The sequence below is a fragment of the Quercus lobata genome, chromosome 3 (genome assembly GCF_001633185.2).
Source record: "Quercus lobata isolate SW786 chromosome 3, ValleyOak3.0 Primary Assembly, whole genome shotgun sequence".
In the NCBI taxonomy this organism is placed as follows: Eukaryota; Viridiplantae; Streptophyta; class Magnoliopsida; order Fagales; family Fagaceae; genus Quercus; species Quercus lobata.
The window spans coordinates 30,542,203-30,557,981 of record NC_044906.1 but is presented as its reverse complement, the minus strand read 5'-3'; the positions used below and the strand labels follow the sequence as shown (position 1 = coordinate 30,557,981).

The window sequence follows — 15,779 nt, the reverse complement described above, 5'->3', positions numbered from 1 at the left end:
TTTGAGAAAAAAGATACATTAAATAATTATTGCTTGAGGAAATTTTTTTTTAAAAAAAAGTACAAAATTGAGAATTATAGCTCCAAACTAATTTGGATTTATCTTTTCCAATATGTTACCTACTGATTTATAAAATTATTCATATATATTATTTAAAAAATAATATAATTCATTAAAAAAATTGTATATATAAATGATTTTCTTAATCACTATATAGTGGATTAAAGAAAAATAGCTCCAAAGTCCAAACCGTTCGAGCTAAAATTTTTGCAAATTACCGTTTTTCTATCCTATTACAGTATAAAGTTCGACCCTAAGCATATTTAAAAACATATTTGGAGCTATCACACAGCTAATCTATATGTATTATAAATCCAAAGCCTATAAGTGTAAGGTAAGGGTATAAGGGTAAGCCTATCTCACACATATATAATAGGAAAAAAAAGGATGCTGTGTTGGTGGTTTTCACCATTGTGTATAAATAAATTAATATAATAAAAAAGCTATCAAAACAGGGGGAATGGGCAAACTAGCAGTGTGTAGCTATTCTATATAGTAAGTTAGGCAACGTTTGAAAGAATAATGGAAAGTAGCATCTCGAGTTTTAGAAACTCAAGATCTACATTAAAAATCAAGTCTTAGAGACTCGCTTTGTGCTTGGTTTGTGAGAGCTGAGCTGGAGTATGCCAGCTAGATCTCGAGTCTTAAAGACTCGATTTGTACAAAATAAAAATCGAGTCTTTAAGACTCGATTTTCTTAGCGAAAACGTGCCTCCATCAAAACTGGATATTTAATTAAAATTTGCATAGAACTCGAGTCTTCTAGTAAAATAATAAAAAAGCGCATAACACTCAGCCCGTATATAATAACACAGCTATCCTCACTAAGTCTTTACACGGCCTTCTCACCCAAAAACAGAGCATCCTCACTAAGTCTCTCAGCCTCACTAACTCTCACTCACCCATAACTCTCACACCACATTGCCTCTCACTCTCATTCACCACACTACCTCTCTCACTGCTCTTCCCTTTCAACAAATTCATATCTCAGGTAAGGGTTTGCATAATTTGATTGTCATTGTAGTTGGGTATTAGTTGTCTATGGGTGTGGGTTAAAGATTTTGACTATTTATTTTGTAGATAATTAACATAACTTAGTTAATTTACCAATATTGTGAATTATAGAACTTTGTTTTGTTAGTGTTAATTTTTTGAGTATATATTTGTATGGTTTTTGTTATCAAAATTTTTCATCATTTCTAGGCTTTTATTTTTATCATGATCTTACAAGTTTTTTTGACTTTATTCATCATTGTTTTGGGTATGAAATGGGTAGTGAATGAATGTAATGAATGGGTATCATAATCAAACTCCTGAAAGTAATTCTTAAAATGCACTGACCTACAATACATGACTGTATAAGGAATTGATCATTATAAAAAAAAAAAGTATAAGAATTGGTTATTTTGGAAACAATTTGGTATCTGGTAATGACATTTAAACCTTAAGGATATGGAATACTCTGGTCTTGTTAATTTAATATGTTTTGTTAATGCTGTATCATCTTTGTAAAGTCTCCTCTCATTCTATGTATTCTTTAAATATATATATATTTTCCTTACTTTTATTTTTCGGGGTTGCTCCACTAGATATGTTTCAAATTTGCTTATGAAGCCAAACTTAGAACCATGGGTACCACAAGTTACATAATGGCTATAAAATTAGTAATTACCTATGAAAATTCTGGCTTGAATATGTTCAGCCTTTAAATCACATTACTTTTTTTCCCCCACTTTACGACTATGTGATTTAACTAACATAGTAACTTGACTTGAATAGGTTCACAATGCCTAAGATTGATATAATCCTATACCACGGTAGTCCGCTTAAGAATGCCAATGCGAACAAGGGATTGCCATTTGAAGGGCCGAGTATAAAGACCTATTATACCCAAATTGATCGTAGGTTGAAAACCCTTGACGAATTGAAGAAGATTATCATGGAAGAGTTGTGTGAGAATCTTGCTGTGCACAACATACAAATTACTTATCGTATGCCAAATGAAATCCTGAAGCACCGGATAAATTACAAGTATATGGCGATAGAAACAGACAAACATGTAAAGATCATGTTTGACAAGTTGGAGAGAATACCTGAAGTAACTAACATTGAGTTGTACATACAGTTGGAGCCGCGTGTAGTCTGGTAAGAGGATATCCAACAAACAACCACAAGCTTACAGGTTACGGTTCTGGATGCTCAATATGAGTATTCTACACATGTAGAGGATGATGATGTTCATGCCGATGGTGATGTTCATGTCGATGGTGATGATGATGATGACGACGACGACGACTATGTTGATGAGACTACTGCCATTAACAATGATGATAACGATGATGACGACGACTATGTTGATGAGAATATTGCCATTACCGGTGAGGATTTTGATGATAGAGATGAGTATGAAGACATGATTGACAGAGGGGATTTTGGGGACTTTAAGAGGGACATTGATGATGATGAGATATTGGACGATAGTGAACCTTATGCAGACAATGTTATTAGTTAACAAACCTCTTTTTCAAGGTTCACCAATTTTGCGTTTTTTAACCCTCGTGTAATGTTTGGGCGGGGGAGGGGGCTGCGGGGCATCGTCCTTAGGCTGCAAAGACATTAGATACATAGAATCAATATTCGGTGTAATTATAAGAATAAAGTGAACTACAAAATATATCATTACATTGTAATTAATGTTATCATACCATAAAGCTGCCTGCACGTCCTATTTTGTGTCCACTTGTCCCACAAGTGAGTGCTTTTCTAGCATGTTACGGTCTATCTTGTGGGGGTGAGGGATGAGGAGGGGGATGCTCGTTCGGTACATCAGCAGCTGGCTGTACAGTGTCAATCCCAACTAGAGGTCCTAGAGGGTCAGATGAGGATGAGGTAGGTGGGCATATGGGCATAGTGGGTGCACTGGAGCAGGTGGGTGGGTATGAGGGTGTCTCGGGGTGTATAGGAGGGGTCAAATGAAAATTAATACTAAGATCAAAACTAGGCTGCGAAGGTGGGGTGGGTGAAGGGACATCGGGCTGAGGAGATGCATCTACCATGGGTGGAGATGCATCTGGGATGGGTGGATAGACCTCGGGCTGAGGAGATGCGTGCGAGATGGGTGCAGGTAAAGAAGGAGTAGTTACAACCCGAGGGGTCGTTGCACACGGACCACGGCCCGTAGTTGCACTTGTGCTTGGGCTTGTTGTAGCAGGCCGACCACGGCCCCTAGGTGCACTTGTACTTGGGCTTGCTGTACCAGGCCAACCATGGCCCCTAGGTGCACCTGTGCTTAGGCTTGCTGTAGCAGGCCGACCACAGCCTCTACCGGCGCTTTTACTTGGACTTGCAATAACATGCAGACCATGGGTCGGTGTACTTACGGGTGCTGCGCTTGTGCTTGGGGTTGCAGTAGCTGCTGATTCAGTGTCATGCCTATTGTTTGCCTGGCCATCGGCTGCAAAACCACCACCAAGCCCAACCACATTATTTAGGACGCACCAGACATGGTTGTGAGCTCGGCTGCCTTCAGGAAGCATCTCCAACAACACTAAATGGCTTTCAATCTGAAACGGAGAAAAAATCAGTACAATCATATTTGAGACATTTATGTATCAATTAATGAATGAATAATATAGTACTTATTAATCTACTCAAATACTCAACTAAGAACTAACAGTTTTATTAGAATACTATATGTAACAGAAAGTCTTTAATTGGATGTCAATCAAATCAAACCAAATTTGTTGAAAAAAGAAATCAATTGATTCTACGTTCATACATGTACTCAAGAAAAACAAAGTAGGCAATAAAATCTAATTAGAACACATTACCATTATATCTAATTTAGCGTTGTTGCGGTCGACATACTTTCGAGTGACCGGACGGTACCAGCAATAATAGGCATGATCGCGGGGCATCTCACCAATCTGAGGAGGTGCATGACAAAGTTGTTGTCGTTTCAGATCCCATGAAATGATATACGGTCCATGCTCCTCCCTCCAATTCTTTTCCACTTTCTCACGTAAGTCTATTCTATGCAATCTATCATCGTACACAACATCGTCAGGCGGCTCCTGCGCCAGTGCGCCAACCCAAACTGTCGAAGGATACAATTTGGGTGGTCTCTCTACTATGCAAAAACACACAAGCGACACCCTTGCTGTCCACGTATCCCTCCCTGTAATGCAGAACTCAAGAAGGTGGCCGAAGTCTACCTCGTATGGCTGCCACACAATCTACAATACAAACAAAAAACAATTATCATAGCATCTTAAAATGTGAAACAAGGAAGAATACATAGATAAAGGGAAAAACAAAAATTAAAACAGAAGATATGTTAAAGGATGAAGCAATCATATTCTTAAGGAAAATTAACATAACCAAATAGAATTTTTGAATATTATTACCTGGTCCGGCTGCATTGTAACTAATTGCTCGCGATAGTGGATCAAGGCCGTGCTGGATGGCCTACTCTTCGAGCTTGGCACCCGCACCCACCTATAGTTACGAGCGAATAACATAAGATACGATAATACCATTTAGTTACTAAGAAGAGTACATTGCATAACACATTAAATATCAGGAAAAGACTTATTTAAATGCAAGTGGAGCATATGGCCATGGGTCATAATCACATCCAGGTGGGGGCTCTATCCTTAGGCACAAGAATGGCAACCTTGCCCATGCCCAATACTGGACCAAGGTGCACACCCCACCAATCTGCGATGCCCCTTTCTCGGTTGCCCGACACAACTCTCTGTACAACCAGGCTAGGCAACCACTACCCCAACTATATTGTGGCGGATCACGAAGGTTCCGCATGAACTCCAAGAACATCAGATGCACCCTATCTCCGGACTTGTCCATGAAAAGCTTATCCCCTAGTAGCGCTAAAATATAGCATCGGGCATACTGGTGTACCTGAATCTCCGTTGTGTCATGAGGCAGTGGCGCTGCAATGGCGTTAACAAGGCGACTAATGAGAATTCTTTACTCTACCAAAGCTTTGTTGTCATTCGCCGGAGTAAAACCAAGCAACTCCATGCACAGTTGACTCCAATCCCCATCCACCACAGCAGTCGGCCCAACCAAGACGTCACCGTCTATAGGAAGTTCGAAAATGACCTCCACATCTTGTAGGGTGATTGACATCTCACCATATGGAAGATGGAACGTATGAGTCTCCGGCCGCCATCGCTCAATTAGGGTCAATATTAGGCAATGATCTATCTCTTTGGAAGGGGCCCTAAACAATCCTTCCAGTCTTAGCAACTTGATAATGTCAATCACCCGATTATCTCACATCTGAACATTTGCCATCTCCTTAGTGCGATCACGGCACGTAAGTGGGCTCGGGTCCTACAAAATCAATAAAAATTATAGCGGTTGTTAGAACTAGAAATACAACTTTGAATGAACTTGCTAACTAAAAGTCAAAGACAACGTAAAAATTAAAGCGGTTGTTAGAACTAGAAATTTCACCTCGCCATTTCAAATGGCCTCTGATCGATGATATGGTTGTCCTCTGATCGATGATATGGTTGTCGCGTCAACAATGACTCATCAAGTGGACCAAGGTGCAAGATCTCTGGCTCCTCATCGATCCGAGGCTCCATACTGCAAAGAGTGCTACTATGAGATCATTAATAATGTGGGGGGCAAAGGAATGTCATTCTACATGCAAGGAAAATCTATACTGAAGAGCAGCTTATTGGCATTATTTAAAAAAGGATGCTAAAAGAATGGAAAGCAAGAAGAAGTACATCTATAACTCAGGATTAAATAGAGTACTTTGCTATAAATGGGGATTCAATCCAGCCTTGATCTTTGCTGTTCCTATGTAATTGGTAAGTTATTTTTAAAAATAATACCTTAATACAAGTGGAATCCTTTATTTCTCTAACCTTTTCTGACACACACATACACATGTAATATGCTTTAATGGATTTGACCAAGAGTCTTTATATATCTCTCTCACACACACACATACACATATAAATATCTACATGAGAGATGGATTTGAAATTTCACAGCTAAATCATGAAGAAAAAGCATTTAAAACAGTAAAAAAAAAGAAAACAAATGAAAAAAAAAATCACAAGGATAATAATTTCCAACGAATTGAAGAAATCAGCTGATCCTACATAAAGCACATTATTTTTCTCCATTAACAAATCCTACATAAAGCACATTATTTTTCTCCATTGACACTTGGAGTAAATAAAGGCATAAGCTATTATATAAGCAGTCTCCATGCTAAAAGCAATTAAAAACTTTTACCATTGGATGATTTCCATCCCAATTTGGGAAGCAATACAGATTATTTAAACAATAATCAGGCAACAAATTATTCTTTAAAGGGTGGCGAATGACACATCATAAAAATATCAAAGGATCTTAAGTAATTTAGTTGAACACATAAAGTTTCTGGCATTATTTATTAAATTACTTGGAAGTTTAGTGTGGGTTTTATAAAATAAGTGAAAAAATGAGATGTTGACTTGGTCTTGAAGTAAAGCACGAAGGTACAGAGTAAGAATCTTGCGTGCAAATATTTCACTCTTTATAATGCATCCTTGCGATATAGGTAATAAATTTGCGAGGCATGGCTCTTGAAATGCTTGTTTGCTAGAATATTTTGGTATTGGTTGTTTAAAGGGCAGGGCAAACAAAGAATATGCAGCATACAGGTAACAATACTTCTCTTTCAAGCTGTTAGGCTTCTTAGATCTTACTGAACAACTTAGTCAACCATTATCTATTTCACAGATACCTAAAGATAGCACTATTAAAGTATGAAGGATAAGCTTTCTTCTCCTTAACAAGGAAAAACCTCCTTTCAAAGAGACTTATTCCTTTGAAACTTATTTTAAATTATTTGGACTTTCATCCATTATGTATGAGATTAGAAAATAAAATGATATTCATCCCCACAAGTGCAAGGGTTACCTTGCAAAAAACAAGATATTGTGGGAATATCCATCAATGTGTTACACATATATGTGCAGTTGCTTTTTTATGTATTGTTTTAGGGATAATATTTGAATTATATTGGATGTATATAGCATAAGGATAATATAAAGCAAACTAAGTAACACATAGTACACTCAGCCCTAGAACATGCTTCACAAACCAGAGGCGACTAGTTTGACTCTCCCCTTTTCCCCTTCCCTTTAGGCCACTCACTTATCCAAAAGAAAGGCAATCTCTTGGGAACACTCGCTCAAAAAAAAAAAAAGGGATAATTACACATAACCCACCTGTGGTTTGGGCGAAAATCACTTTGCCTACCCGTGGTTTGAAAAGTATCACTTAACCCACCTGAGATCTGTTTCCGTCACTCTCCGTAACCCACCTCGGTCTCTGCCGTTACAAAAACACATTTTAACCCCAAAACAGAACATAGCGCGAATCAAAACCCCCAAAACTCAAACACTTTTCGAGAGAGACACCCAAGGTGCAATCAGGCTTGTTCTTCGCAGTTTGGAGCGTGTGGAGAGGGAGAAAGCACTTGTTTGCATCATCGAACCTGGGCAAGGTATGTGTGATGTTTTTTCATCTGCATTTGGGTCTGTTCCTGATTTAGGGTTTCAGATTTTGTTCAAGTGTGAACTTACTGTGTGAAAGTTAAATCCAGGAATCGTGTTATGTTGAGATGTCTTCATCAAGTGGTAATTTCTCGGGTTCATGTGGACATATGTGCAATGAGCAGACTTGTGTTTTGAGAACAAGTTTGAGTTTGCACAATTTTGGGAGGAGGTTCTTGGGTTGTAGCTGTTATAAGGTTGGTCCTAAGTGTCCTTTCTTTATTTGGATTGATAACCCAACCTGTCCTCGTGGGAATGAAGCTGCACCTTTGGCTCTAGAGAAGATGTCTAGGCTTCAGACTGCTCTCCAACTTGCAAATGAGAGGAAAAGGACAGCTCTAGAAACGGCAGAAGAAGCTAGGCAAATGGCAGAAAAGGCTCTTGAAGAGGAAGCCAAAGCCAAGGAGAGGGAGAGAAAGGCTCGAGCTGTCTGTGCAAAAGCTAAGGAAAAAGCCATTCTTGCTGAAGAGAAGCAAAGAATGTGGAAGTCTGCATGCATTTTGTCATGGATCTTTTTTGTTATTATTATGTTGTTGTGTTTTGGCTCAATTGAGTTCTCTGGAGTGAAGAGACCTAGATTGTTGCCCCTAAAGTAGTTAATTGGTTAGTAGAGATAGTTATGGCAATGGTGTTAATGAATTTGCATTGTAATAGCACTAGCCTACTGATGTAATGTTTTGATGTGTCAATGAATGAAGAATTGGTCAATTCTTGAGTATTTTGTGCATATCCTAACAACCATTCAATGGAAGAAGTAATGGTCAATTATCAATTTGGCTGTGCATACCATAACAACCATTCCACAATAAAAACTTTCATACACTGTATTAGAAAAATATACTTGGACATAATTTGTAGTAGAAATAAATAAACTTCCATATAATTTGGCTGTGCATACCATAACAACCATTCCACAATAAACACTTCCTATACACTCTATTAGAAAAATATACTTGGACACAATTTGTAGTAGCAATAAATAAACTTTCATATAATTTGGTTGTGCATACCATTCCACAATAAAAATAATATACTTGGACACAATTTGTAGTAGCAATAAATAAACTTCCATATAATCTAGTTTGGACAAATATTGTTCCATACAAACTGTAATATCACAACTTCCATATAACAACCTGGAGTGTATTGTACCTTAATTACAAAAAAGCACATTCCAAGGCCAGCAGTGATTGTTTTTTTACACTAATTAGTAATTACAAAAAAGCACATTCCAAGGCCAGCAGTGACTGTTTTTTACACTAATTGATAATTACAAAAGGCCAACAGTAGTCTTCACAAAAAAAAAAAACCAAAAAGGCCCACATGTTCCCACTAGCTTTACTCCCAATGCTGGCATGCGTACCCACTAGCTTCATTCATTTCTTGCCTTTACTCTTTCCTCTTTCCACCCACTGGATTCATTTTTGGTGGCCTTTGTGCAGCAAGCTGTCCTCTAGTCCTCACACCACCAGTGCTCCCACTTGCATGTGAAGGCTACAAAATAAAAAATAGATCCACTTGTTAAAAAATATCCCAAGCTACACAACCATCCAGGACTAAGTTACCTGTGAAGAACTTGGTAAGGTATCCCAGGTCTCCCTAGGTGTGTGAAACTCTGGTTGTGAGGAAGAGAACCATCCTGCTCTCTTGTGAGATGGCCTAGGTTGATTTTCTTACTGTGAGGATGAAGGCTGAGTGGCAGACATCATGTTGTAGGTCTGGGTAGGCTGTTGGGATGGTGGCTGAGGTGCAGGCTAAGGTGCAGATCTAGGTGCAGGCACCCCTTCCCTTACCTGCAACAAAACCCAGTTTCAATATAGTGTCTATTGTAAGTTTAAAAACAAGTTTTTTTTTGTTTTTTGCCATTTAAATCCTAATTACTTACAGCTTTTTCTCTTTGAAGTCTCTGTCTCCTCTGCCATGGTGTCTCCCCAGTGATGCCAGCCTTGCACCCTCTTGAGTTATGCCCTTCCTTTTTGCATTTCCCACATCTTACAGGTCTGTTCTGTCTACTTGCTTTGTAAGGGTTCTTAGGCTCATCAGAAGCCCTCTTTCTTTGCTTGGGTGGTCTGCCTGGTGGTTTGTATATGTGAGGTGCCAGGGGAGCAGGCTGTCCAGTCTCAGCCCATTCTGACTAGCCAGGCATGGGAGGAAGTACCTCCTTGTATATCTCCATGTAAGTTTCTTTGAAGTAGCATGGGTGGGTATAGTCTTCTGGTGTCTCAATGTTTGTATAAATGGCTGTTATGGCATGTTTGCAGGGAATGCCATTTAAATCCCAAGACCTACAGCTACATGTCTTCTTCACCAAATCAACTACATGCCTCTCATACTGACTGCCTACCTCATAAAGGAAACTACCAGCTAAGGTAGCACTAAATGCCTTACTTTCAACCTTCAATTTCTCCAACCTATCTTGTATGCTTGGACACAACTTTCCAGCATACTTCTGTATCCCTTCCCTTTTTGTGTAAAGCCTAGTCATAAGTCTAACCCTAATCCACTCCAACATTGCCAAGATAGGCTTGTCCCTAGACTTCAATATCATTGCATTAAAAGACTCACTCAAATTATTTACCAAACAATCTGTTAAGGCCCTAGGAGTGAAGTGTGACCTTGTCCACTGTGCAGGTGCAATGTTTGCAAGATACTCATATGCCTTTTCATCCAAATCCCTTATGTACTGCATGCATCTCTCAAACTCCCTTACTGTTATGGCAGCAGCACACCTCCACAATGCATCCTTCAGCTCCAATCCCTTGTGATCAACTTTGAAATTGTTGTAGATGTGTTTCACACAGTATCTATGCTCCACGGTAGGGAATAGTGTCTCTATTGCAGGTATAAGCTCCTGTAAATAAGCAAGCAAACAAACAAACAAAACAAGTTAGTTCAGCAAACAAAGTCAACTATTCAAGTGTAACTGAACAAAACAAAACTTGCATACCTTTTGCCTATCAGAAATGAAGACCAACTGAAGCTCCTCTGGCCTCCCTATATCATCAGCAAAAATTTCCAAAAACCATATCCAAGACTCCCTGGTTTCTTGTTCCACAACAGCCATAGCTACTGGAAAAATGTTGTCATTTGCATCCTTGGCAGTGGCAGATAAGATTTGCCCACCAAATCTGTGCTTTATGTGACAACCATCTAAACCTATAAATGGCCTGCATCCACCTAAAAATCCTACCTTCTGAGCATTGAACCTAACATACATCCTCTTAAATTTTGACTGGGAAGTCTCCTCAGCCATTTCTGTCTGCAATATAACCCTACTCCCCTTGTCTATAGTGGCTATCATTTGTGCATAGTCCCTAAGGACACCATATTGCAGTTGCTCATCTCCATTTATCAAATCATTTGCCTTTCTCTTTGACCTATACACTTGGTTTACACTTAGGTCAACAGATAAATTTTGCATCACATGGTTGTGTACACCACTCACCTCCCAATTTGGATTTTTGTTAAAATCCTCAATGAACCTCTTAGCAACATAAGCTGATGTTGCTTGGTTGTTTTTGAAAGACTTGGGACAAGTACAGTCATCAGTCAAGGTCTTAATTTGAAATGTTAGCTCTCCACTTATTTGAGATACATAACATCTCCACCCACACCCATTCTTGCAGTGAACTGATATCTTGGTCTTCTCATTAAGCTTGAATTTGATGTCAATAGGTTTTTTGATTGCATACTCCCTCAAAGCAGCTCTGAACATCTTTGCATTAGGGAACTTCATCTCCTTCTTCAGTACAACATTTCTCATGTCACTCTTAGCATTAAACTCTACTTGCTCAGGTACTTGCTTATCATCAGACCCATCCATGCTTACCAGGTCATCCTCAAGGGCTGGCTCAGCCCATTCAGGGTCTGTGTGGGGTGCATTGCTTGATTCTGGGGCTGTGTGGGGTGCATTGCTTGATTCTGGGTTTGTATTGGGAGCAGAACCTTGTGGAGCTGAGTTTTGAGCAGCAAATACATCATCATCAAAGCCATCCCCCTCTAGGCCTTCATTTAGCCAATCATCATCATCATCTCCTTCAACATTCTGTTCTTCATCTCTTGCATCAATGTCAACATCCTCAACATCTTCTTCATCATCACTCTCATCATCATTCTCATCATCTTCATCATCGTCACTATCCAATTCTATTTCAACCCTTACTGCATCACCACTTACATCACCACCTGCATGACCACCTACACCATCTGCCACTCTCCCTGCATCACCACCTACACCACCTGCCACTCCCCCTGCATCACCACCTACGCCACCATCTGCCACTCCCCCTGCATCAGGATACTCAACTGCCAATGGCTCCACATCTATGTTAGTATAGATTATGATTTTTTCAGCATACCATGCCTTATGAAGGTTAGTCATGTTTACGACATCTGTATCTGTTTCTATGTCTCTTAAATCATGCTGTAGATCACCATCATGAATTAAATACTTATATCTATTGTGTTCCTTAGGAGCACCAACTAGATGGCATAAATCCCGAATTTCAAAGTAACTCAACTTGTCAGGGTCAATCTTTGTCAGTAAACGTACAGACCCACCCACATATTGTATGGTTGGCTCCTCCACAAAACATCCCCCAACATGAATTTCAAGGTCAAATGTGACATCATCCATCTGCAATTAAAATAAGTATTTTGTTTACACACACTGACATGCAGAAAGTGAGAAGAAGCCAAAAGAGACAACAAGCCAACAAATTGACAACAACACACGGACAAAGGACCACATAAAGCACATGCAAAACCAGACTCCCAACAAATTCATAGGGACCACACTACCCACACTTCACAAACAAGTGCAATCATTTATAAATAAACTTGATTCCTTCAGGTATATGCATTATAGAAACAACAATAGCAAAATACATATCCTAAGCGATTCTACACCTAAATAGCAAAATGCTAATTTAACATACAAAAAAAATTTTACTGTGCAGATGAACAGCAAAACCTAACTACGTGGGTGGGTCACCATAAAAAAATGACATCAAGAACCCAAATGCAGATGAAAAAACATCACACATACCTTGCCCAGGTTCGATGATGCAAAACAAGTGCTTTCTCCCTCTCCACATGCTCCAAACCGCGAAGAACAAGCCTGATTGCACCTTGGGTGTCTCTCTCGAAAAGTGTTTGAGTTTTGGGAGTTTTGATTCGCGTTATGTTCTGTTTTGGGGTTAAAATGTGTTTTTGTAACGGCAGAGACCGAGGTGGGTTACGGAGAGTGACGGAAACAGACCTCAGGTGGGTTAAGTGATACTTTTCAAACCACGGGTAGGCAAAGTAATTTTCGCCCAAACCACAGGTGGGTTATGTGTAATTATCCAAAAAAAAAAAAAAACATAAAAAGGATAAAGTTAAAGAAAGAAAACTATATATCATATACTTTGTATTCAAGATGATTTTAACCTTGAAATTTTATAAATTGTGTCTGTTTTGTAGAAGATACCACAAAATATGAAAAATTTTCAAATTTGACATTAATGTCATAAACCATACTCCTATTCTTACAATAGGACTTTGCAATTTTTGGAATTTCTTGGCATAGGATTTTATTTCCTTGTTTTGGAGAGTTTTGAGGAGAATTTTAGGCAAAATGGAGTCTTTATATGATTGTATATTAATAAGATTTGTTGAAAATTGTTTTACTTTCAAAATAGGTTTTTTGGACTCCTTATATTGGCCCTTAAGCAGTAAAAAAAGAAGAAGGAAGTCTACAATCAATACAATATCAGTCTTTTATTCTTTATTTTTTAGGTGGATAGCAGATATCAATCTTGTGGATTCAAGGTGTTTTAGATTTTTGTCATACACTAACCCTTCTTTCGCTTTAACGCTACATCATATTCACAATCCAACTTATAAAACTGTAACTAGCTTTTGCCCTCAGCCACAAAAATAAAAATAAAAAAGTTAAATAAAGAAGAAGATAAAGTACGGTAAGTGCCTTTCATAGAAACTCAATAGATTCATAGATTTGTAATGGGCTCCCTTAAAAGGAAAGATTTTTGCACTTTTAAAATCCAAACAAATGAAGACAAAGAAATGTAAATGCCCTTAAAACTTACAATTATCTTATATGTGCTCTCATATTTCAAAGATTGTTTCATATTTTTCAAAAAATGAAATGTTCAAATGTCACAAGAAGATCATGGAGGACATTCAAGAAAAAATTAAAACCATAACAAGTCCACAAAACCATTCATAAAGGACATATTTTGAGTGTAAGACTTAAAACATGGTGGATAATCGAATTTTCAAGATGACAGTTTGGGGGGGGGGGGACTTCAATTCAAATTAAGCATAAATTAATGGTAAATGACTATTCAAAGTTTTTTTTTTTTTTCCTAAACTTAGTTTCAAGAATCTGAGGGCAAAAATAGAAATGTAAATCTTGTTGCTGCTCTTCTTGTTTTTTGCTTTGCACCAAAGGGGAAAAAAAAGGTATAACCATTGGCTTGGATTCGAATATTCACGTAGCAAAAATAGTCAATCCCCATGCCATATTGCTGCCTAAAGGGAGTCCTAAGAAACACAATAATATACTAAAAAAAAATTATCAAAAATATTTTTATCTTAACCCATACTTTCTAAGCAACCAAACAGGCCACAAGAACAGACATTTATGTATCCTAATATTATGCCATTATTCTCACTTCATAATATGTTTTATTATGACAAAGAACAAAAATATCTTCAACCTCGAAATGAAACTATGACAATAATTGAAATTCCATTGAAAGATATTATACTAAAATGCATAAAGTTCATAATCAACAAAGTCCATTGTTAGGAGACAAATTGGATATACCCCATTTTATCATCCAAAGTTTCAAATTCCATCTTTCAGATAATTCATTTTTCTTGTGAAGATAAGATAATACAGATTTTCAAAGAACCAGGTTGAAAACAAATAGTTAAAAGAATTCATGTATAACTATTAAACTGGGTGTTTCGTATCCTGTGCAAGAAGTAACAATTTTTTTGGTTAGTGGGAGGCAGAGGAACTCCTGTCCATTAAGCCCAGTCATATACACGTTGCTGCCAGAGCAAACTCATGAAGCTATCAATCAAATTAATGAAAATTTTCTTTTAGTAAGATCAATTCCAGCAAAGTAATCCACACCCAATAAGCTTAGTAAACAATATTTCAGCAAAGTATTTGCCTTAAAAGTGAATCAAAGTTCCAAAATGCCATCTTTGAATCAAATCCAAAAATGGGTACTTGGGTTTCCTTGAAATACCACATTAATTTTTTTTTTTTTCAATTCTAACAATCACATAAAAGCTAATGTCATTGCCAAAACATAACCATATTCTCAGAACACCAACAAAAAACACAAAAAAAAAAAAAAAAAAAAACCCAAAAAGATCCGAAAAACCCTAGGTCACGGTGGAATTCCAAAATCTAAAATTGGAGAAAGAGACAGAGAGAGAGACAGAGGAATCTAAGAAGCAAAAACGACAAAGTATTGAGAAGAAAGAGAGAGTACCTTCGGCATGGTGGGCTACGAACGACGTTGACAATGAGCTACGATTGCTTGAGAGACTACCTTCGTGACAGTGGACTACGAATTTGGTTTATGAATGAGTGAGTGAGTCTGAGAGTGAGTTTGAGAGGGCGGAGCGAAAGGGTGTTCGAGTAAGTGAGTGTTTGAATTTTGAGGATTTTGTAATGAGCTGTTTGAAAGTGCTGTGGATTTGTTTTTATTCTGCAGATTTCGAGTCTTATAAACTCGATTTCTACGTGGCTCCACGTGGCAATTTTGTCCAGCTAAGGGTAGCACAAAAACACTGAACTCAAGCTTTAGAAACTCGAGTTCTAATTAAATCTTGAGTTTTAGAAACTCAAGATGCTAGTTTCACACATTCTTTCAAAACCGGGCAACTAACGAAATTGTTAAAATATTATTGTTATTTGGAAAGGGTGTTCTATCAAAACATGTCCAAAATCCCGTCTGATGAATAGTAGATACGCTTGCTTTTTATTGCAAAATATTTGGTCTTCCTCAATTATACAAAGTTGCTTATTTTGTTACGAGGTGTGCATACATTTTTTTTTTTTTTTTTATATATATAAGATGAAATTTTTACTCTAGTATAATCTAAGTG

The 15,779-nt window shown here is 37.9% G+C and overlaps 2 protein-coding genes across 2 annotated transcripts; one reads left to right on the top strand and one right to left on the bottom strand.

Moving 5' to 3' along the window:
- The first annotated feature begins 1,846 nt into the window (after positions 1–1,846).
- LOC115980725 (phosphopantothenoylcysteine decarboxylase subunit VHS3-like) lies at positions 1,847–2,572 on the top strand. The gene is made up of 2 exons (XM_031102946.1): positions 1,847–2,158; positions 2,243–2,572. Exons 1-2 carry the CDS (start codon positions 1,847–1,849, stop codon positions 2,570–2,572), a joined length of 642 nt encoding a protein of 213 aa, XP_030958806.1.
- A 6,828-nt stretch (positions 2,573–9,400) lies between these two features.
- On the bottom strand, positions 9,401–12,282 carry LOC115980723. The gene is made up of 5 exons (XM_031102945.1): positions 11,824–12,282; positions 10,594–11,748; positions 9,805–10,497; positions 9,532–9,756; positions 9,401–9,439 (listed from the first exon to the last, which is right to left on the bottom strand). Exons 1-5 carry the CDS (start codon positions 12,280–12,282, stop codon positions 9,401–9,403), a joined length of 2,571 nt encoding a protein of 856 aa, XP_030958805.1.
- Between the last annotated feature and the right edge of the window lie 3,497 nt (positions 12,283–15,779).

Bases quoted from the DNA above. Each gene is read 5' to 3' on its own strand.
- LOC115980723 (XM_031102945.1), bottom strand. From the start codon at position 12,282: ATGGATGATGTCACATTTGACCTTGAAATTCATGTTGGGGGATGTTTT. The intron at 10,498-10,593 runs GTATGCAAGTTT...GCTTATTTACAG, and splicing joins TCATTTCTGATAGGCAAAAG to GAGCTTATACCTGCAATAGA. The intron at 9,757-9,804 runs GTACTTCCTCCC...GAGACTGGACAG, and splicing joins ACATGGAGATATACAAGGAG to CCTGCTCCCCTGGCACCTCA.
- LOC115980725 (XM_031102946.1), top strand. From the start codon at position 1,847: ATGCCTAAGATTGATATAATCCTATACCACGGTAGTCCGCTTAAGAAT. The intron at 2,159-2,242 runs GTAACTAACATT...ACAAGCTTACAG, and splicing joins AGTTGGAGAGAATACCTGAA to GTTACGGTTCTGGATGCTCA.